The sequence below is a fragment of the Centrocercus urophasianus genome, unplaced genomic scaffold (assembly GCF_019232065.1).
Source record: "Centrocercus urophasianus isolate 14NV4802_14NV808 unplaced genomic scaffold, USGS_Curo_1.0 seq_10, whole genome shotgun sequence".
Lineage (NCBI taxonomy): Eukaryota > Metazoa > Chordata > Aves > Galliformes > Phasianidae > Centrocercus > Centrocercus urophasianus.
Genome location: NW_024884142.1, coordinates 98,485,995 through 98,507,287, shown reverse-complemented (window position 1 = coordinate 98,507,287; position 21,293 = coordinate 98,485,995). Strand labels below are relative to the sequence as shown.

The 21,293-nt window shown below is 42.2% G+C and overlaps 1 protein-coding gene and 1 long non-coding RNA gene across 6 annotated transcripts in view; one reads left to right on the top strand and one right to left on the bottom strand.

The window, feature by feature from the left end:
- Nucleotides 1–21,293, top strand: part of MACROD2 (mono-ADP ribosylhydrolase 2) — an 839,235-nt gene that overhangs the window by 153,703 nt on the left and 664,239 nt on the right. For all 3 annotated transcript variants that reach the window (XM_042810749.1, XM_042810757.1, XM_042810741.1), the window contains exon 4: nucleotides 18,261–18,290. In XM_042810749.1, coding sequence (XP_042666683.1) covers nucleotides 18,261–18,290 — 30 coding nt within the window. The remainder of the gene's footprint in view (nucleotides 1–18,260; nucleotides 18,291–21,293) is intronic.
- Nucleotides 11,503–19,530, bottom strand: LOC122156193. 3 transcript variants are annotated; one of them, XR_006167402.1, is made up of 4 exons: nucleotides 19,340–19,530; nucleotides 18,979–19,126; nucleotides 14,638–14,739; nucleotides 11,503–14,312 (listed from the first exon to the last, which is right to left on the bottom strand). It is a non-coding gene; the product is annotated as an uncharacterized LOC122156193 (long non-coding RNA). The 3 variants fall into 3 exon arrangements; XR_006167403.1 differs by having other exon boundaries at nucleotides 11,503–14,336; nucleotides 14,650–14,739; XR_006167401.1 differs by having other exon boundaries at nucleotides 14,650–14,739; nucleotides 19,340–19,529.

Genomic DNA, 21,293 nt, shown 5'->3' with positions numbered 1-21,293 from the left:
CAATAAAGCAATAGTCCAAACACTGCCATTTACAAATTCCTCATCTGCATTCTGCTCTTGTGGCTTTGGTTGCATTAGTTAAAGCAGACTGGTTTAGCAAACACTTTTTGTCATGATGTGTATTTTCTCTTACATTCCTCAAATGTGAAGCGTGTAAAAGTAAAGGCATTAAAGGTCTGAATAGTAATAAAAATATCCCACCCCAGTGTTCTAGGGATGATATGTAGCTGTTTATGAAAGAGGATAAAATGGAAGGAAGAAGAAAGGAATATCAGCTGGGAAAAATGTTGCGTTCCTGGCAGTGTTTGAAGCTGCTATAAATTTCAACATTTTTCTTTTTCAACAGAAGAAACCAATATTTTTTCAATTTAATGAATTTAATAAGCAGGGCATGTTATGTGGAATTTTTAGTTACAGTAGGTTTTTTCTTTTTAACTGCAGCTAGGTAAATGTTCAGCATGCTTGTAATTGAGCGAAATAAAAGGTGATCATTTAGCTTTTAAAAATACTCCTTTGGGATGTGGAGCTTTCTTACAGGTTCAGGACTCTCAGAAGATGTCCTGTGAATCAACAGTATTTTGAGTCGTTTTGCACGGACTTTGATCCTTCTGGTAAGCTTTTAAATGATGTATTAAAGTGGAGCATGTAATCCCTTTTCACCGTGTTTTTTTTCTTTCCTAATGGAGCTCTTTCAGATGTGAGTACCGTGCCATTCATAGATGCTCACTGCCCGTTTTGATACGCAAAGCTGAAAGAAGATCCTTAATGCATTCACCAGTTGTCTTAATATCAGTAAAACCTGCTTAATATCTTGGGAAGTAATGCCAGATTCTGTTCCAGCCTGTTGGCTTTTTATCAACCTGGCTTTGAGCTGCTGGCCATCAGAGACTGCTGCCTCCCGTGGCTGTACTGAAAGTTACCTGTTGAATATGATTTTGGTGATAAATGCAATGAAGCACGAGTATGGAATAACGCTTCTGCACCATGGCAACAGTATCAAAACAGCACTGCTCTTCCTGCATTCGATTCCCTTTACTGGCCAGGAGACCAGACTGTGACTGGGGGCTTTTGAGAGACATAATAAAAGCGAAGAACTGATTTTTGTTGCCTTTTTTTCCCTTGACTTGATCTCCAGGCCAGTGTAGGTCACGAATCCCAAGACAGAAGGCATGCATATATTAAAACTAAGTAGAACTTCTCTGGGGCAAATGAGCACAACCCCCAAATAGCCCAGGTGGGACAGAAAGGTATGTAGCACATTTTCTCTCTTATGGCAGGTAAAATTGAGTCTATTGGGGTCACTTGGGTCTTTTTTTCTCAATGAGACTGTGAAAACACCTACTTTCCATTTTGCCAAGCACTGAAGTTCTCGTGGTCTGAAGCCCAAGGAGAGCTCGATGCCTGCCTCTCACTGGCAAGGCTGCGGCACTGCCTGGCCCTCACCCTGCTGCTCTGTGGTGTCAGGGCTGAGAAGATCCACCAAAATCATTGGAATGAGTGGAACATCCCGAGCTGGAAGGGACCCCCGAGGATCACCGAGCCCAACCCCCGGCCCCACACAGCACCCCAGCCCCAGGGTCAGTGGTGTCCCAGCGCTCCCTGAGCTCCGGCATCGGGGCCGTGCCCACTGCCCTGGGCAGCCTGTGCCGTGCCCACCGCCCTCTGGGGCACAGCCTTTCCCTCACCCCCACCTGCCCTCCCCTGACGCAGCTCCATGCCGTTCCCTAGGGCCCTGTGAGACGCTGCTGTGTGGCCTCCTGCCTGGGAAGGTCAAAGCATCTGGGAGCTGGCACTTGCAGTACTTTCTGCAGGAGCTGCAAGAGGCATTAATTTTGTCTGTCAAAACAGACTGAAGCAGTATTTAGGAGCTGAAGATTATTCATTTAAATTATGAAAAGGCAAAAGTTACAGTGATGGATGTTTCGGAGGATGCAAGAGGGGACTAAAGTTATATTTAAATACGAATCCACTGTGAAGCTGTCATAACATCCATTACAGTAAAAGTGAAATTGCTGAGCTCTAAGATTTGTTTCCTGAAACTGTACTTATGACGTATCCAGTCTTCTGCTTCTACTGTACTTCTCTGATTAGAGAATTTAATCGCCTTAAGCCTGGCTGCTGTGTGGGTGCTGACCCTCGGGGCGGTGGTGTGAGAGGGCTCTGTGCAGCACTGAGCGTTGGTGTTACTGTACAAAGGGGCTTGGACCTCCACACGTGCATCCTCTGGAATTACTGATCTTGAAGAACAGGAAATTCATCTAAAGCGCATCTATTCTTCTCAAAAGTCCTTGAGTCACACCAGCCGGGGAATTTATCTTTACGAGAGGATGTTTTGCACACCCAACATAATGCATTTCAAATCTCAGCTTCAGTGAGATGACAACAGCAAAGCAGATATTAATATCCTTTCTCTTATACACCTAACATCGACTGCTTCATCTGCTAGTTCAGCTGTTTTCATATTTTTTTCTTTTCATTTAGAAGAGCTCTTTGGGGTTCTTCAAATAAATATGGTTATGTTCTTCTGAAGATGAATTTGGAAACAGTAAAGGTGGATCTTATCAGCTGATTGCATTAATAACAGCTGGCTTCACCCTGCTGCAACAGATGCAGGTAGTGTGAGCCTCAGCAGTGTTCTCCCTTTGCTTACAGGAGAGGTATTCAGATGATTGTGGTATCGGCCTGCTAAGGTTATCCCTGATGAACACACACAGCTGATTTTATTGTTTCTTGTGAGACCTGCTGCAGATTTTATAGCCGTAATTCTTTCTAACAGCGTCTCATGGAATCCAAGAGATGTGCCCCGAAACTGCAGCGTGAATTAAAAGTACTGATGGAGTTTTCTTTGCAGAGGAAACAAAAGCGACCAAGGCAGAGTTTTGGAAGTTGACCTTTTGTCACAGCCTTTGTCTTTCTTTGCTTCTTATGGTTCGTATTTGTTTTCTGGGCCAGTCTTATTCTGTTCTGTAGTTGTTGATTCTGCGAGGGAGAAACTAATGTTATTTGAATGGAGCAGACAAAGAAGCTTTCAGCTAGCAAAGGGCTACTACAAGAGACCCGTGCTTCTGGAATATTTAAAGTTTTGAGTTCTTTCCCTGCTTTGCTCTGTGGAAGTTTGGTTAGTACTTAAAAAGTAAGCACCTTTGTGATTTGCAGGGTACTTGGTTTGCAGCTTTCCCCGTCTTCTAAGAGAAGAGAAGTCTAGGAGAAATCAGCAAGGGATTGGATAAAGCGTCCTCTCAAGTGTTTATGGTAAAGCAATTAGGAATGGTTAAGAATACATGAGAACATCTTATCTAAAGACGATCTAGAAATTTGAAGAGCCTTGATTGAGTTGTGTTGTCCTCAGATATCTTGATCCTGTTAACACTACAGCCTTTCAAATGCTCAAAGCCGGGTATTTTTGAACAAAGGCTGTGAGTGAGTGGCTGTATTTACATAAGCCTGAGGATTCTCCACGCTGGGACGTGCGGTCCCGATATCTCTGGTCAGAGACTCCCTTCAGGAGAGCTCTGTAAACTCAGATACAGACATGGTGTTTGCTCGTCAAGACACTGCTGCTTTCTGCAGCCCTTTGCAGACTGAGGGCACTTCCAAGGACTGCAGCTGCAGACATCTTGGCACAGAAGGAGGTCTTGTGAAAGGCGCGTGTGCTGGCTTGCAGCGGGGCGGTCATCTTGAAAGAAATGATGTGCTTCTCCAAGAAAGTGCGTGGTTTGCCTTATGCTCAAGTTCCTGTGGTTTGCCCTTTCATCTTGCTGTGCAGGACGCTAGGAGCCGTGTTATTTCCTCCCATCAATTTTCTATATTAAAAGAGATAAGTGAGAACTGCTAAAAGGTTGGCTTGTATTTCACAGGTTTTCTTTTTTGGTGAAGAATTACAGTTTTTGTTTGCTTTAAGCTAGAATTTCTCTTCTCCACAGTGCTCTTTGTAAAGTATAGGGCTGGCTGACGAGTGAACTCAGCAGAAATAAAATGGGTTGCTTCTGATATGTTTAGTCCTTTATGTGATGGAAGCACCCTTACTTTATGTTTTCCAGTTTCTTCAGTGACCACAACACCTTCAGGTTAGTTGCCTAAATACTCCTACCCTTTTCCTGTAGAGATCAGATGGCTTTGGAGTATTAGTGAAATGTAGATCAGCAGTTTACAGGAGATTACTGGAATTAGTCATTTTGGCAGAGGGGTTTTCAAGTGGGCACAACAGAGGTCCTTAAAATTAGGAAGCAGACAATGAGGCCCTTATGGTCAAAGAGGGAAAATGATGAAAAGAAAGATGTAATGAAAGAATGGATTTTTATTTTTTTGAGTATTTGAGAAGAAACAAAAAGATGATATTCTGTGACCTTTTTCTGCTCAGCACTGAAGTCTCCTTGTGGCAGAAGATGAGAGAGGCCTACCATGGCATAAGTCCTTCTGGAAAAGTGGGTTTTAGAACACTGAGAAGTACTTCTTGCTGTGGAAATGAAGTAGAGGAAAACATACATACTGACTCTATGTATTTTTGAGTGTCTGACTGCTTTGAGAGATCTGTTCTCCCATTATATTTTATCATACAGAACAGAACATCTCAATGTGCATCTTACACTTTGTCTTTCACCCCAGTGAATGACTACTAGAAAGTCAGGCTTAGTGACATGGCAAGAAAAGCTTGTGGCTCCTAGCTTAGTTTTTTCTCCATAAGCATGGCAGCTCTTCTTTTTTGAGTTTACCTGCTTTCTTTTGGTGGGAAAGGCAGAAGTTGTTCTGGGCTGAGCATGTATTGCTTTTCCATTGCTTTGTGTAGCAAACATTTGACTGAAAGACCGAGTAGGAAACAGAGCTGAATTGCTGAGCGGATCCTACGTTATCAAGGCTTTGCAGTGCTGAGGTAATAAAGTCTCCCCAGTTGCACACCTTGGAAGTAATCAGCTCTGACTTAGATTCTTGCCTTGTGGTTTGCTGTTTCCACCCCTTCGTGCTGATAGCTGCTATCTAAAGAATTTTAGGGTTTGTCTTTTATTTTTGGTCATTTCCCCTCCCTCACACGTAGTATCAAACTGTTGCTGCCCAGTACTGTACTAGCACATACAGCCTTCCTCCTTTCTTCTGGTGTGAGAAGTAAGGGCTTTTTCTTCGTTGTAATTTTCAGTAATTAAACTGATTAGAATTAAACTGGTGGGGAAACTGCATTTGATTACACAGGCAATAGAGAGGAGGTAAAACTCATCTAACTAGGTTCCTTTCCAGCCTTCGGGCTTTTAATAGCTAAGTTAATTTCCTAGAGGAGTATGGGCTGATTGAAGGAAAAACTATAATCATTAATTGCAGTAGATTTAATTTGTTTGAAGTATAAAGGAAAGGCTGCATGAGACTTGAGGGGAAGTAAAGAGCCACGCTCCTGCAAAGTTGTGTGTTCCAGGCAGAGCAATATGTTTGCTGCTGCCCATAACAAATTCTGCTGAAAACGTTGGGCTATTTGTGGTTTTACACATGTCAGTAGGAGTGATGTTCCTACGTCGCAGGATTGTTATGCAGGATTGTTACAGATAAATTAACAGGGCCTCTTTTCCCACAAGTCACGAGCATGAATTTACACTTGTACTTAGCAGTGTGTTTGGTATTCCAGTCAATCTACCTGATGCTTCAGGGACACAAGCTCTTCTCCAGCTACCCTCTGAACCGTTTCCTCGCTAATGTGCTTATAGAATATGAAATTGCTCCAGTTGCTTTCCAAGAGAAAACAGAATTTTGCATATTCAATAAAGGCTTTTTTTAATTGTCATTTAATTTCTTTCTCGCTGATGATTAGAGCGTGAGACTGGTGTTCTGGGGCCTGTCTCTATTAATTGCTACTAGAGAAATCATTTTATATAGAGCTTGAAAAGATCATTCATCCTTTTCTGAGCAGCTATAGAAGCATGCTTTACCCTGCCTAACAAAGGCATTTCTATATAGCATGAGATGTCATATCCTTTGACTTTACTGGTTACTGTATTTGAGTAAGCAAGTGTTTCTACTGTGCTTAATTCTGTCTTTGTTTTCTCAATAGCTTTTTATAAGTACTCGGCTGACTCATAAATTGTGTTAGTAGTGTCAGGGTAATGAAAAGGACTGTTTGCTGTGCTCATATTAGATTGTAGCATTCCTGTTTGTGTGTCTTCGTTGTGGAATGGATCAAATATGCATACCTACAAGTCCTGGATGCAAACGTTCACGTGGATGCTTGGAGCATCTTCAGCTTTTGGATGTTCCTGGTATAAAATAGAGAAAGAACAATAGCTTATTAAAATGCCATCCTACTGAGAACAGTTTTTTTAGGAAGTTGTGGATAGTTGGACTGTATGTGTTGCAGCACTTGACAGAAAAAGGACTTAACTTGGACCAGACACATTCATCCTGGTTTACAACTTTACATGCTTTTTATCTCTCTTAGCTTTGGAGGAAGATGGGTAAAAACCAAATCATGGGGATGTTTATTTGATCAACACTCAAAAAATACTCAGTAGTGAAGGAAAAAAAAAAAAAGTGAATTAATTTCATAGTGATTAATTAGCTTTCCTAAATTTATTTTCAGTTTAATTGTCTGTAGAAATTGTAGGGTTCTTCTTTGGCTGTGTTTTCCCAGTCTTAACCTCTAATTAGTGAGCTGCAGTCCTCTTTATTCCATGCTTTCCATGAGCGTGGTTCCGGCAGTGAGGTGGCGAGGCATGCAGAGATGGAGCCGTGGTCCAGAGAAAGGATCAAACAGGTTCCCCTGATTTCATATACATGGGGGTGTTACTCTTAACTCCGTGGGCAAACCGCTACTAGAAGGAATGAAAGAAGCACCAGCAAAAACAGCAAGTGCAAGCAGCTCTTGTGATCTCGGGGCATGGTTAGAGCTGAAAGGATTTGTGGTGGAAGTGCTTGTGGTGGCTGTGGTGAATGAGCCACAGGCATCCCACAGGGGGTGAAGTCTCACTGCTGGTCTCTGGCTCACATGGCACAGATGTCCTGCGCTGCCACCTGGCAGTGCCGCTTCTTTCCGTGGCCACGTAGGGAAATGAGCCTTCTGGCAACGGTCTGCAGGTTTGCATCCAAAGTACACATCTGCTCCAGAGAGCTCGAGTATTGTTCTAACTGGGAATAGACTGCAAGGCAAGGCACTCTGAGATAGCAGTGTAGATAAGGGGTACATTTCTTTATCAAAAGGTGAACAGTGGAGCTGGCAAGAAGGAAGGATGGCAAGGGTTAAGAATCGTGCTCTGGTGTGTATGTGGTGAAGTTACTGGCTTGGTGCTGCTGCCTGGTGATTTCTCTTCCTGCATGGCACCGTTAATGTGTGATGTGTCCATCTGCTGTCCTTGTGTGCTACAGAGCAAAGAAAGATTCTTGTCCAGTATAACCTCAGCGAAGTTTTCATCAAGGCCTTAATACCGCTTCTGGTTGAATACCAGTCTTATAGCAGCAGTGCTCATTTACTGCAATTTTGGTAGGTAATAAGCTTTAATCTCCTTCATCACTAAGAAGTGCCCTAATCATAGCTTTAGGGAGCTCTCTCGGGAGTATAACAAAACTGCCTGGCTCCAGTCCTCACACCTCACATGGCCAATGGTACCCCAGAGCAGGGACAGAGCTGGTGCTCTGGCAAACCAGGAGCAGGGCAGTGTTGGCTGGGGAAGTAACAGCGCTATTGCTCCAGCCTGCTGATTGCTGAGATGAATGGTGAGTATCTGCAGCTAGGAGAGATGAGAGAACCCCAGCAACCTGACAGGAGAAAAGAAGAGTCCCACAGAATCTGCAATGCTGTCATTTCCAGTGATTTCAGCTGGGCTCTTGGCTCTGTCATGCCCGTGAAAGTATCTGCAGGCCTTCACATCACTTTGATTATTTCTGGTCTGCCTTTCCTGTAAAGTTTCTGAAAAGAATTTTTCATGGAATGTGAAAACGGTAACAGAAAAAATAACAATTATGGGTTCTTTCCTCTGCATTTTTCAAACTTCAGACAACGTTTTTCATTTTGAGGCATGTCATGAGTTGCATGCTCCTGGAGCAGTAAAATGGGGAGGATAACCAATCTCTGACTCAGCTGACTTGCTTTTATCATAACAGGGGCATTTCCTGAGATCTCTGGTGCGGTGATGGCTGCACTTCATTCTTCTTATTCCTTATAGTCTTCTCAAGATTTTTTCAGCTTATAGACTGTAACTTTTTGAAACGTTCACTTAAAGTATGAATTGTTTATTTGACACCTGTATACAGGAACATTTGGGAGAATATTCTTATGGATGGTGGAAGGTGTATGTTCTTTATCTTGCTGTAACGTATGCTGCCTGATCTGGCTGAAATACCCAGATATATTAAGTTCTACTTTCCTCCATAAAGGAAAATGTGGCTGTTGTGAACTAGTTAGCCCTGCAGCAACCATTTAGGCCAGTGCTGGAAAACAGAATGTATGGGAAAATACTTAACCAGATTCTCTATTTGTTCTGTAGTGTGGCTCACGCTGACCACACTGGGAGTTGCTTCTAATTTCAGCTACATAAAGAGATGATGGTTAGAGAGGTTACATAACACGTTCATAAGCAGAGCATGTTGCATTGGCTCAGCTGGATGTGCCTTAACGTAGTCCTTTCTTTGGTGCTTGGCTTGCAGGCTCCTCACTCGTACACGTCTGTGCTAGTTGCTTCCAGGAGCTTATAATTCATTGTCAAAATCTTCCTTCCAGGCTGCTCTTGCAAAAGCAGTGCAATAACACCTTGCCTTCCTCTAACTTTGCAGCAGAATTTACAGGCAAGGTCTTGTCTGCATAGCTGGGAAAAAAAAAACGCAAGGGCACCTTTGGTAGGGCATGAAGTGTGCTTTTGCTGTTTTGTTTTGTGTTTTTTTTTTTTCTTTCTTGCTTTCTTTGTTTTGTTTAGCTTAAAACCACTTTTCATGAGTGTTAATATCCTAAGCAAAACCGGTGGTGCTAATTTTGCTTTCAAATGCACCCTCTGAGGCCATCCCTGCAGCCACAGCCAGCGCTGCCCTTGCCCAGCCCTCCTGTGTGCATAGAAGTGCCGCTGGCCCGTCGTGCTGCTGCCTGCCCCAAGGACACACAGACTGCTGTGCTGCCAGGACAGGGCAGGGCCCCAGGTAGCTGCTGCTCAGGCTGGATTTTTATCACGAGTTAAGGTTTTTTATTGTTTTGAAACCAGGATGTTGAATATGAATGTTTCAAGAATGAAGTATGTTAGCTTTTATCACCTTTTCATTTCTTTTTCATTACCATAGTATAATTGTTGCTTTATTAAAACTTTTTGCAATCAGAAAGTACAGACGTTTTCCCTTTTGAAGTCAAATATTATGCAACTATTTCCTAGCGAAGGAAATTGAAGTGAAATCTTGTGGTCAGGTGCTCCCAAAGTACCGTTGGTGGTACATAAGTGATGCTCTAAAAAAAAGAAGAGAGAGAAAGGAAGAAAGAAAGGAAAAAAAGAAAGGAAGAATGAAAGAAACAACAAAAGGAAGAAAGAAAGGATGAACGGGAGGAAAAGAAGAGAAAGAAGGAAAAAGAGAAGAAATAGCTTGTGGGGTGCTGTTGTCGTGTACAGGTAGGCTTTGGGAGGTTCAGGGCAGGTTGTAATTTTAGGAAGACAAAGGCAAAGAAAGCACAAAGAACTTCACTTGCATTTTTTCTGTATTCCAGATAACACCTTCAAGTACCTTTGGGGTACTGAAAAGATGCATGAATTATATAAATTTCACTAATTATTTTGAAATAATTACTACCCAAGCTGCTTTTGTAATTGCGCAGGTAAAACCTAGGACTGCCTCTTATTCTGTTTTGCGTAGGCTTTTAAATATTGATGACGACGCTACATAAATGGATTAATTATATACTGCAGCACTTTGATTCCCTTTAATGCTACATTTACAAACCACACAAATGGCCCAAATTATGAGATGAAGAATTGGCTGTAGTAAGCTTGAATATTTTTTCCTCATTATTCTGCCTTGAAAAAAGTTCCTTTTCCTTTACATTTCAGCACAGCTATATTTTAAAATACCTTGATCTGACAGCGGCTAAAAGCAGTTAAGCAAACCACAATTTGACACACGAAATGGATGAAATCTTAATTCATAGCTTTCCTTTTATCCACAGGGTAGTGCGTGTGACAGTTTATCAACCCGTGTTTTAGAATGACATTCTTTCTGCTCTGTGCCTTTCTCACGTTTGCCATGAAGAGGCAGAGGGCTGTGACAAACAAACGTGCCTTCAGCACAAGGGTTCACACGAAGCCCGGGGGTGGCCGGTCCTGTGCTTGCCAGCCACTTGTAGCCTTTTCCAGTTCCTTCCTATTCAGGTTGCAGCTTCTCATTCAACAGGTCTGTCTTCGTTTCCCTCCCAGAGATGAGATCAGCCTCATAAAACAGGTTCTTCTAACTGTCCTTCACCAGGCGCCGGTGGGAAACCTTTTGTATCACTTTCATTTGATTTGGGCTTCTGCCTAGCTGAAAATAATAGCAGCTGATTGGTATGAAGGGCACAGATTGCACAGGTATGAAGGCATGAGGAGCTGAAGTGCTGTTCTGGTAGGATTTCACCTGAATATTTTTTTGCTGGGTTGTGTTTGGGACTGGAGCTGTCCTGATGACAACCCAAAAAGCAAGTTCATCTGTTCTTTGTTTTTCCTTTTAAGTTACACATCTTTTACTCTGGTTGACTTTCCCACCAAGAAATGATTATGGTGCCTACAATGCTCAGGCTACTGTAAAACTTAAGCTCCTTTTTGTGTGTTGGAAGCTCAGCTTCAGTCTGTCTGGAAGTTCACGTGGCAGTGTTGAGGATGTACTCTTGACCAAGTGCTCTCTCTCGTATTTTTCTCAGTATATGTTGAACAATTTCAATTTCACTTCATTTTCTCTCACACTGCATTTGGACAATCAGTGTATTTTACTGTAAGGTAAAAAAAAAAAAATAAAAAAAGATCATATTTGGTTTCTTCTGCATCAAAGTGTACCTGTGTGCTTGTTTCTTTCTCATTACACTGTGTTCCAAATGACCACTGCCCTGCCCATGTTCAATGCCTACACTGGATTTCCTGGGTGTATTTACATGTAAATGTCTGTGTTTTTCACTCTTGGTATCACCTTTCAGAGATGCTCTGTGTAGGACTGATTAAGGTTAGTGGGTGCAGTGCAGAATCTTTAAAAATAGCTTTTGTGCATAATTGCACGTTATCTATTGAGTTTGTAATGTATTAGAAGAGGAGAAATACTGAAAAGTTCTGACAGTTATTGTTTCCATATTGAATGCAGAATGTTGTGAAGGCAATTTCCTTGACAGACTCAACTCCAGAGCACTTACTAGTATATGACTTTTTTTTTTTCTTAATCTACCTATGATTAATTAATCTACCTATGAGATACGCTATAGAGGTTTGAAATAGAAATAATGACTGCTTTATTTGTAAAGATGGCAAAACTTAGCTGAAACAACTTGTTCTCCATAGAGAGTTTGTGAGAGGGGGAAATAGGATAACATAGACCGCATGGTTGTGGTCACAAAAACTTTTTATTAGGTTCAAATACAAAATGTACACTTTTGAATTAAGTAAAACCTTCCATTACATTTTATTAATCTTTAAATTTGGACAAATTTGTTCAATATCTGGGGAAAAAAAAGTAATACATGGAAATTTCGGCCCCTTGCTGTTGTCTCTCGTGCTCCACATCTGAGTTGTTTAGACTTACTAGGTCTTGCTTTGGGAATTCCTGTCTTCTTAGAAAGAGAGCTTGAAGTTGGTACCTTTTGCCAATGGTAAACCTGCATGGGGAAACCTTCGCTTTTATTTACAGAGGTTTCTGAGTGAGCATACGAGAATTACTACCTGGAAGCTGAAGTCCTTGGGTATGTTTTGAGAACATGACCTGCTTTGGATGATTGTTTGAAAACAAACAAACCCCCAAACTTCTAAGCTGAACACAGCAGTGGTTTAGCTTCCAGGAGCAGTGTGTGTCAGGGCTGAGCCTTTGGCTGGCACAGGGCTCGCTCTGCTCCTGGCTCCGAGGTGCTGGGGTGTAGAGGCTGAGGGCTGTGGAGCAGCCAGCTCTCCATCCCTGCCATCCTGTGGGGCTGTCTTGTCAGCATCCTGCTTGCTCATGAGCTGGTGCAGCTCGGCTGTTCAGTACTAGTTCAGAGAGGTGAAGGCCCTTTCCAGGAACAGAGGGAAGCGACGCATTTGTAGAAATTTTCTGCGTGGTAGAAAGCAGCAAAGTAAATTATTGCTTCGTGTTGTCACAGATCTGTTTGTGGTGTGCAGTTGTGTGTACTGTACACCCTCCATGTTGAGTATCTGAAGCCTGTGTTTGCAAAATGCTTGTAGTGTCTGGAGGTGCTAATAGGGGTATTTTCTGCTGTGCCTGAATATTTGAAGTCAATCGTATTTCATAGGCTGGTTGGCTTTTCTAATTTCCAGTAGTCTCTGCTTTGCATCATTAGGCACTTACATAAGTTTGCAAATCTGGCCGAGTCCGTTACTATAATGTTATTTTACCTCTCCTGATCGTGCTGGCATCGCACGCCAAAAAGTATTCAGAGTAAAGTTAATTATACCAGTGATCAGACTGCATTATACAGAATGTTGCTTCATTTTATTTACTATCCATACTTCAAAATGACTCTGTGAACTTTGAGCCTGAAGCTTTTTGCCTTAAGGTACCAAAACGCGTCTTGTACAAAAATGGTTGAATGTACAGCACGCAGTTGTTAGCTCACTTTCCTTTGTTCTCTCTGCTTTCTGGAGAAAAGATCAAACAAAATGCAGTGGCAGGTAAGGATGTCTCAGAAAGCATGTAGAAGAAATGTAGCTTCCTGTTCCATAAATTACTTGCACTCTGCTCACCAGCTGCCTGTTATGATGTTTTATTGATGAATAAAAATGGTGTCTGAGGCAATAGAGTGCCTTGCATCTTGCAGCACTGCCAGTTATAAAGATGTCTTCTTGAATAAATTTCCCAATTAGAAAGTATTGACAAAAATATTTAATCTTTTTTACATCAAAGCAAGCTCAAACATCTGCTGCCAAAGTCAGACAATATCAAGTAATCTTTTAAAAGTATATTTTTATTATACTGACAGATGCATGGCTGCATGACATAGATGTCAATTTAAGTTACTAGTGCCATTAATACTCGACGAAGACGCGCTCCCAGAAGAATTTACGTTTTAAAAACGTTGTCAGATGAGTATATGCCAACAGAAAGTAACCAGAGTTAGTCAGCTGCGTTGTTAACAAAGCTAAAAGCATGTTATCTCCAGAGACACCACAAAAATTGGTATTCGCAGCATTTCTATTTTCTAACTTCAGCAGAATTGACAGCAGGAAAAAAAGGCATTTTTGTGACTGCAGATGTCGGTTTAAGCAACCTGTCCTTTTTCACTTCTCGTATCTTTTTGGCTTAGAGCGCAGAAAGATTTTCAGTTTCATTCGGGGTGAACTTCTTCAGCATTCATTTGCTTTCCACAAAATTTCGAATAATCCTTCTTCTAGGCAAGGGCACTGCTGTGAAGAGAGCACTGAGGAAATGTGAAGACTTGGGCCAGAGTTTCTGCCCCGCTTGTTCAGTTGATAAAGTGTTGGAAAGCTCGATGACTTCGCTCATTCAGAAAGCTGAGATTTAAAACATTTGTGTCCAGTTCTTATTTGTAAATTACGTTGGATTAGTCATTATTTAAATTTGCACATTTTAGTAACTAGATATTCCAATATGAATATTTCATAGTGAGAAACTAAGCTTACTTAAAATTCTCTTCTCCTTTTTTTCTTTTCTCTTTTTCTCCCTGGCTGCAGAAGTTTTTTGGAAAAAAAAACATTGGTTTTTGGAGCAAGAGTGGAGTGTTCTGCATAGAACTGACCAGCGCTCATGGAGCTCATTTAGCATCCCTGTCCTGGTGCTGTTCTTGTATATTTAAAAGAATTAAAGCCAAAACCACTGAGGTGCTGAGTCATTAGAAAAACTGAACTCCTAGTTGAGTCCAGGGTCATAAACACCTCATTAAGGGCTAAATTGCTATACTGAATGAATAGAGACAGTGTTTTCTCTTATGTGGATTTTTTGAGTAGATTTTTTCTTAAGAGAGGAGCCTGAACTTTTTTAGAAACAATCCTTGCTGCTAATACTTTTAGTATCTGTAATAATAAGAAATCTTGATCTACGGACTGGAGGCCACTCCTGGACTTGCTTTTGTTTGCCATACAGAGGCAGACAGAGGGTGAAATCAGTCTCTCAAAATGTAGAGTCCAACACTCTTTCAAGGGGAGATGCTCAACGTTTCATCCTGAAGCTGCTCTTCAATATGCACCCTGGAAATTGATCAACAAATGTTGCTGTTTTATTTTAATTGAACTCTGTGTTAGCTGATGCTGCCTCTTGCACGCCAGCGCTAAGGGGGATGTTTTGAATGGGGTTTATCAACATGTGTTATATTGCAGTCTGGCAGGGAACTGTGTATATTAGAATCACATTTTGAGATATGTATCGTGATTGATTCTCAAAATTGATGCCCAGCAATCTATTGTAGTTTGTAATGAGGTGGTTTCAGAAATGTTGGTCAGGTCAGCTTGAAAGGATAATGTTAGAAACGAAAGGAGGTGCAGGAAGTCCTTGCCATGCATTTCGTTGTAGTACCTTTAAACTTACTTTTCTTTCTTGTTCTCTGTCTCAGTGATGGTAACGATTCTCCTCCCCTACTCTGCTGAATCTTGCATGATTTGAGAATTCTATTCATCTCTGGAATAGAGAGGTAGGGGCAGAAGATTAGTCAAGACAGATTTATGAGATATCCACAAATATTGTCCTGTGTGCTACTTAAGGCTGGGCATGCCCTGAGTTGGGTGGCAGAGCTGTGCATGCACAGTGTAAGGCTGCAGCCTGGGAGGCAGTTTAGACCACACCAGCTTTGGAGGCTGAAAGCTCCGAAGTCCCGCTGCTGGTTGCTCATACATGCCTACCTGCCTCTACAATTTGTGCCTCGTTCCAGGAGTTTTGCAAGACTTGTCATTTGGGAGCACTGCTGGATGAAATGCAGCTGTGAATTAGCATAGGGGAAGGAGAAGTCATACTGCTGCAATGTAACGTGATGTGGCTACAGCTCTGGAGCTGTGCTCTCTGAGTCCAGGTGAAAATCCTCAGTTCTAGCTGTGGGTAAGGTGTTCTTACAGTGCTAAGCAACTGGGCATTTCTTTAATGGTAACACTTTCCCAAGTGTTCCCAAGTTGGCTGGATAATAGGAAAAACTTCTCCAGAAGAGTGATGAGGCACTGGCACAGGGTGCCTGGGGAGGTGGTTCAGTTGCTGTCGCTGGTATTGTTCGACAGTGGGGATGTGGAACTCAGGACATGGTTTAGTGGGCAGGATTGATGGTACGTGGAGGTTGGACTGGATGATTTAGAAGTCTTTTCAAACCTTAATGATTCTGTGAAAAATGGATTGGAACGTTTTGTTGAAGCCGCAACAGGTGCGTTAAAGCCACAAATCTGTTAGAAGTGTTTTTGCTGTTCCTACAGAGAAGAGTGTGGTGCTGACTTATGTTATTAGCAAGTTTTAGAAATGTATTGGAAAGGTAAACATTATCAGAAAAAAATGCATGAGAAAAGCTTAATTCTGAGAGAAGCCAGCAGATAAGAGTTTGCAGTGAGGACCTTGGCTGGGTTTCAGAGGAATCGTTTTTACCAATGGTAACTTGTGACAGTGAGGTACAGCAGGTTGTAGCGATGTCTCTCAAGTCTCTCAGAGATAATGACTGAAATCCTAGAATTCGACTCATTCAAGAACTGCAATGGTGATTGCAGGTGCATCCTACATTGCCAAAAAGAGTGATGTTGAATAGCAGACTCGTGGCAGAAGATAACATTCTGTCGCTCTTATTTTATTCTGATATGGAGTACACTGATTTTTATCTCAGATATGGTCGTTTTACTGCAGGGAAGGTGATATTACCTGTTACAGGAGTACTTCAGAAGCTGCTGTAAAAATATGTGGCTGTTTGCAGTTTGTGTCTGTCCTTAATACTGAATTTCAACGAGGACAAGGACAGGTAAATATAGAGAGATTGAAGTTCAGTATCGCTCTGTGAGATTTGTGGATGACACCAAACTGAGTGGTGCAATTGATATGGTAGAAGGGAGGGATGCCATCCAGAGTGATCTGGGCAGGCTTGAGAAGTGGGCCCTGATGAGCCTTGTGAAATTCAACAAGACCACATGCAAGGTGCTGCACGTGAGTTGGGGCAATCCCAGATCAGTACTGACTGGGGGATGAGTGAACTGAGAGCAGCCCTGCAAAGAAAGAGTTGGGGGTACGAATGGGTGAAAATTGGGGTATGAGCTTACGGTGCAAGCTTGAAGGTCATCAAGACAGTTGTGTCCTGTGCTGTATCAAAAGAAACATGGTCGAGGATGGTGATTGTCCACCTTTGTGAGAGCCCACCTGCAGTACTGCATTCAGCTCAGGGGCTTCCAACATAAGAAAGATGTGCATCTGTCAAAGCGGGTCTAGAGAAGGGTCATAAAAATGATCGTAGGTGAAGCATCTCTGCTATGAGTAGAGGCTGAAGTTGTTAGGCCTAGAGAAGACAAGGGTCCAGGGAATCCTTCTTGTAACCTTTTAATTCTTAAAGTAAGGCATGTACAAAATATTTTCCCCGTATTTTGTACAAGGACCCATAGTAATAGGACAAGGGGTAATGGTTTTAAACTGAAAAAAGGTAGATTTAGATTAGATACTGGGAAGAAATCCATTATTGTGAGGATGCTGAGGCATTGAACCAAGTTGGCCAGAGAAGTTGTTTATGGTTCCGTCCCTCATAGTGCTCATTGCCAGGTCAGATGGGGCACTGGGCAACTTGGTCTAGTGGAAGTGTCAACGGGGCACTAACAGTCTGGAGCTATTACGACAGTTTGTGTTTGTCAGAAAGGAGGATCCGATCTCCATACTCGTTTGCTGCCACCGTCTGTTTCCTAGTCACAGAGTTCTGCCTCTTGTGTATCTTTCTGTGAGCCAGTTCACAGCAATAATGTGTTGAAAAACTCTATTCAAAAAGAGTAGAGTCTTATTTTCACCTCATTTACTGAGTTCAATCTTAAGGAAGAATTCCAACAGCCAGAAGGAAGGATATCCTTTTCCGGGGATGAAAGATAGGAAAGGAGAAGGGAGAGAGAGATCTTCCCATTTTATCAGCACAAGCTGAGGTGTGAGGGAAAGGTCAATAGTTGCAAATAGTTGAACTGAAAGCGATTGTTAAGTCAAAGATGTATGTAGAGTTTTGGAAAAATAGATGAGGAAAACTATGTTTATTGTCAATTTTCTGTGAAAGCCTCAAGAAAGCCACAGAAAAAAAACAGTTCAGGAAATTTGCTGTTAAAAGCCTTCTAGTTAAGAAGCTAAGGGAAGTAATAGAAACAATAGCTTGTAGCAACAATACTGGAAAATACTCTATGTATCTTGTCCTGGAGCAGGACAAGTACAGGCAATAAGAAATACCTGCGTCCATCCCTTGTGCTGTTACTTCTATGCTGTTTTACAATATTACGATATGGCAGGGATCAGTTTCCCAACCATTTGAAGGGTGAATGCTTTACGTAAGTTTTCCTTCTGTTTTTGCCTTTGTAGTGATAAGAAAGTGTTTGGTGTGGCTCCAATTTATTTGGAGGAACATCGTGCATCGCCATGCTCTGAAAAACACCTTCCATAAGTGATGTATCCATTCCTGGGGGAGATAGGTAGATGGTTATAGTACAGAAACAATTAAGCGTGCTGAGAGAAATCCCAGCTTAGTTGCACACTTTGATTTTAGTGGAGCCAGGGCTTCTCATAGCTGTCCACAAAAGTCCCATGTCTCAGAAGATGTGAGGAGCTAATGAAAAGTTGCATCAAAGTTTCTCTGAAATGAAAGACTGTTATACTTCATTTGGTAATCAAAAATAAATGTGGTTTATAGAATTATAAATTCAGGATTGTAATTTCATGAGCTATTCAGTGCATCAAACTTTAATAATTTTGTTCTGTTTTATTTATTAGCTTTTATATATTAGCTTACATGCTCAAAGATATTGCAAAATTGTGTAAAAGTAAAGATTACAATTACAAATTACATAGATTGCATTTGCAGTAAATGAGTTTGGGTAAGTGGAGACTGGTGAAATTACTGAAATAAAAGCAATGGTAAATGTTTTGTGAAGCATCTTCTGCTTTAGTTCCAACTATATTTAAGTAGCACTCAACTAACAGTTCTCCTTTTGTTCTTCTTGCAGCTAATTCCAGCCTTCTTGGAGGTGGAGGAGGTAAGTCTTCCTACCCCTACAATTCTGTGATTCTGTAGTATACTATTTATTCTGATCGTGGAATATATGCTGAGGAAATGTAGTGTTCTGTTGCTTATAAAACCGTCTGTCTTACGCGGGATGGTAAAATTATCAAATGGGAAATTCCACTAAAGTCAGTAACATTTGATACCATCAAAAACCAGAGTCTGTGACTGTTGCTGAATTCATTTTCCTCTCTGGATACGAGTGGGGTGGCCTGTGTGTGGGACTGAAATATTAGGGAACCAAACTGTGTGTTACTCTATATTGTGGTTAAGTAATTCGATTTTTTAATTTCAGCTACTTCAGGGGAATTTTGAATGCCTCTTAATGGTTTAAAAAAAGTTACAAGAATAAAACAAGGTAGAATGTCTTGTTAGTCAGGTAATGTGGCTTTATCTTTGCTCCTCTTTTTCACTTGTTTCCTTGCCCCATTCCTGCTGGAATTATGAAATGGATTTCAGTACAAATTGCTTGTGTACGATGCTACCAACATATCTACTAGTAAGACAGAGGCACAAGTGCGTATAGCGAGCGCTGTTTCTAAATACGTTTCCTCTTTGAACATTGGTGCTATTTGGCTTTTTGCAGTACTGCAGGAGCTAACATGAGTGTTACAATTCAGGAAAAAAACATGCAGTGCTTGATTCAGTTTTCTGTTACTTACCCTGCCTCCCAGAGGGAAGTAAAAGAGCTCAGTTCTGGAAATTTCACAATGTAGGAGCAGTGCAGGCAGCTACTAATCTTTCTTCCTGGCTGGAGTTAAAAGGACTTGATGATCAGAGCTTACATATGCAAGGGTAAAGGAAAGAGCTCTGCAAAAAAAAAAAAAAAAAAGACAGAAAATTGCTGTTGCTTGTGAGGCTTTTGTTTTAACAACCTTAACTGAATAAGCAGCCCTTATTTGTGCATCATGAGCATGGGATTGTCACATGAAAAGGTGCTTGACAACTGCACCGAGACATCTAAATAAAATGGTTTGCGCTTCTCAGCTGTGTATCTGGATGTTAAATGTATGGAAGCCTTACCTGATAATCCCGTTGGATTAATGTGTTTCTTTTGATTTGAGCTAGTTGCTTGCAGTATACCTATTTTTTTTTGTCTTTGTTTAAAAGATAATCCTTTAAAAGGTAATCCTTTGCTAGCGAGTCGTGTTCCCATGGAGCGATCAGCGCACCTCCTCTCCACTGCTTACTCCCAGCTGGTAATGTGAAAAAAAAAAATCAATGCAAATGTTCAAATTCCAATCAGGTTCCCAGAGCACTGCAGCTCCTAACAGGATTTGTCTATTGACTTTCACTGGTATTTATTCAGCTGGACTGTACTTCAAAAGTTGATATCTTTTCAGCATGGCGCTTGGTAGCGTGGTCCTCTCTCCATGGCATAGGGGATTTTTCCTGTCATTTAGGGATGTTTTTGCTGCCTTCCCCACTGCTGCTCTGAGCTGGACAGCCACACAGTTGGGGAGCTGATTTTGTCAAAGTGTCTGACCTGTGTTTCATGTCTTAACCGTGGGAAGTGAAGGATGTTTGTCCAAAGAAGATGAATCACTTAGGAATCTGAAGTAAGTTAACTGGGGGAACATGCCGGCAAGCAGCGCCCCACAGATATGCTGTGGCTGGGCACCCATACGCAGCACCATGTTGGCCTCTGCTGCTGAGTGTGCTGGGGCCAGGCAGAGATTTGTGCAGCTCTGTGCTTCTCCATGATGTCCTGTGTGGACAGTCAAACAAGGGGAAGTCGCTCTGGTTGCAGCAGTGAGCAGTCATGTTGCTTCTTGGCCACAGGTGTAATTCACTTCCTCTGCAGATTAAACATGTGCTCAACTACACAGCGTGTTTTTCCCTCCACCAGCCGAAATAAAGGCTGAAAAATCTCTGATTCCTATTTATTTATTGGCAGTTGATGAACTTCTGATGACTGATTCTTGTATTGGGGGTTTAAAAAAAAAAAAGGGCTGCAGGAGCTGTGCTCAGGCCTCTGCCCCGTTCCCGCCTTGGCGCCTCTCCTCATGGCGGCGGCGCTGCCTGCTGAGGTGATGGCCGCAGTGGGCAGCTGAGGTCAGCGTGCTGCTGCTCCTTTCTTCCCATTCTCCCAGTTCCCCTCATGCCCTGACGTTGCTTTTTGGCTTTTGCCACTTTTCTGAAGTAAGCTTTCACAGCAGTGCCAGACACACCTCTGGTGGGGTCAGATTTTGGCGCAGGGTGTGGTCTGCTGGGGAGCTGCAGCTGGCCTGCATCCAGCAGCACTGACCTCTCACAGAGGTCTTCTCACAGAGGAGGTCTCCCCACAGCCAAGCCGCTTCCAAACACTTGCAAACAGCGCCCAGTGCAATCCCGGATCCTGTCATCTCTGGTGGAGGATAATCGCACATCCTGTTGGTTGATGATGGAGGTAAAATACCCAAACTGGTTGCTTTGTGGCTTAGAGTTCGATTGCTTACTGTTGCACTCCAGAGGGGCTGTGAGCTACTGTGGGGTAGGGCAGCCATCTTACCCTTGGTCACTTCCAGTGTAGAGTGGGCTCGTTTAGGTTTACTGAATCAGGCTAAAAGCCTAAGAATTTTGCTTAATAATTACACCTGACTTTGGACAGTGGCCGCAGACTGTTTGCAGCCTGCCCTTGAGGTGGCATGGCAGCTGTATTCCTTCAGACCAGAGAAATACAGACACTGTGTTCAGGCTGGACTTGCTAAGGGAGCAGAGTACTGTGACCTACAGCCAGCAGAGGCAGGTGAAACCCAGGCCCATGCTTCTGGAGCCTGTTGGGGAATGAACCTGCTGTTGGCAGTGTGCACTCCTATGCAGAAGTGATTCTTTCCTTCAGCTGAGAGCATTTGGTTTTAAAATCCCAGGTATTATTATTATTTTTTTTCCCTTTTCCACAAGTAAGGGGTAGCAGTAGTAGGCATGCAATATTGCTGATGAATTATTAAAACTTTATTATATATGTAAACACCAACATCTTCTTTTGATTGAGGGT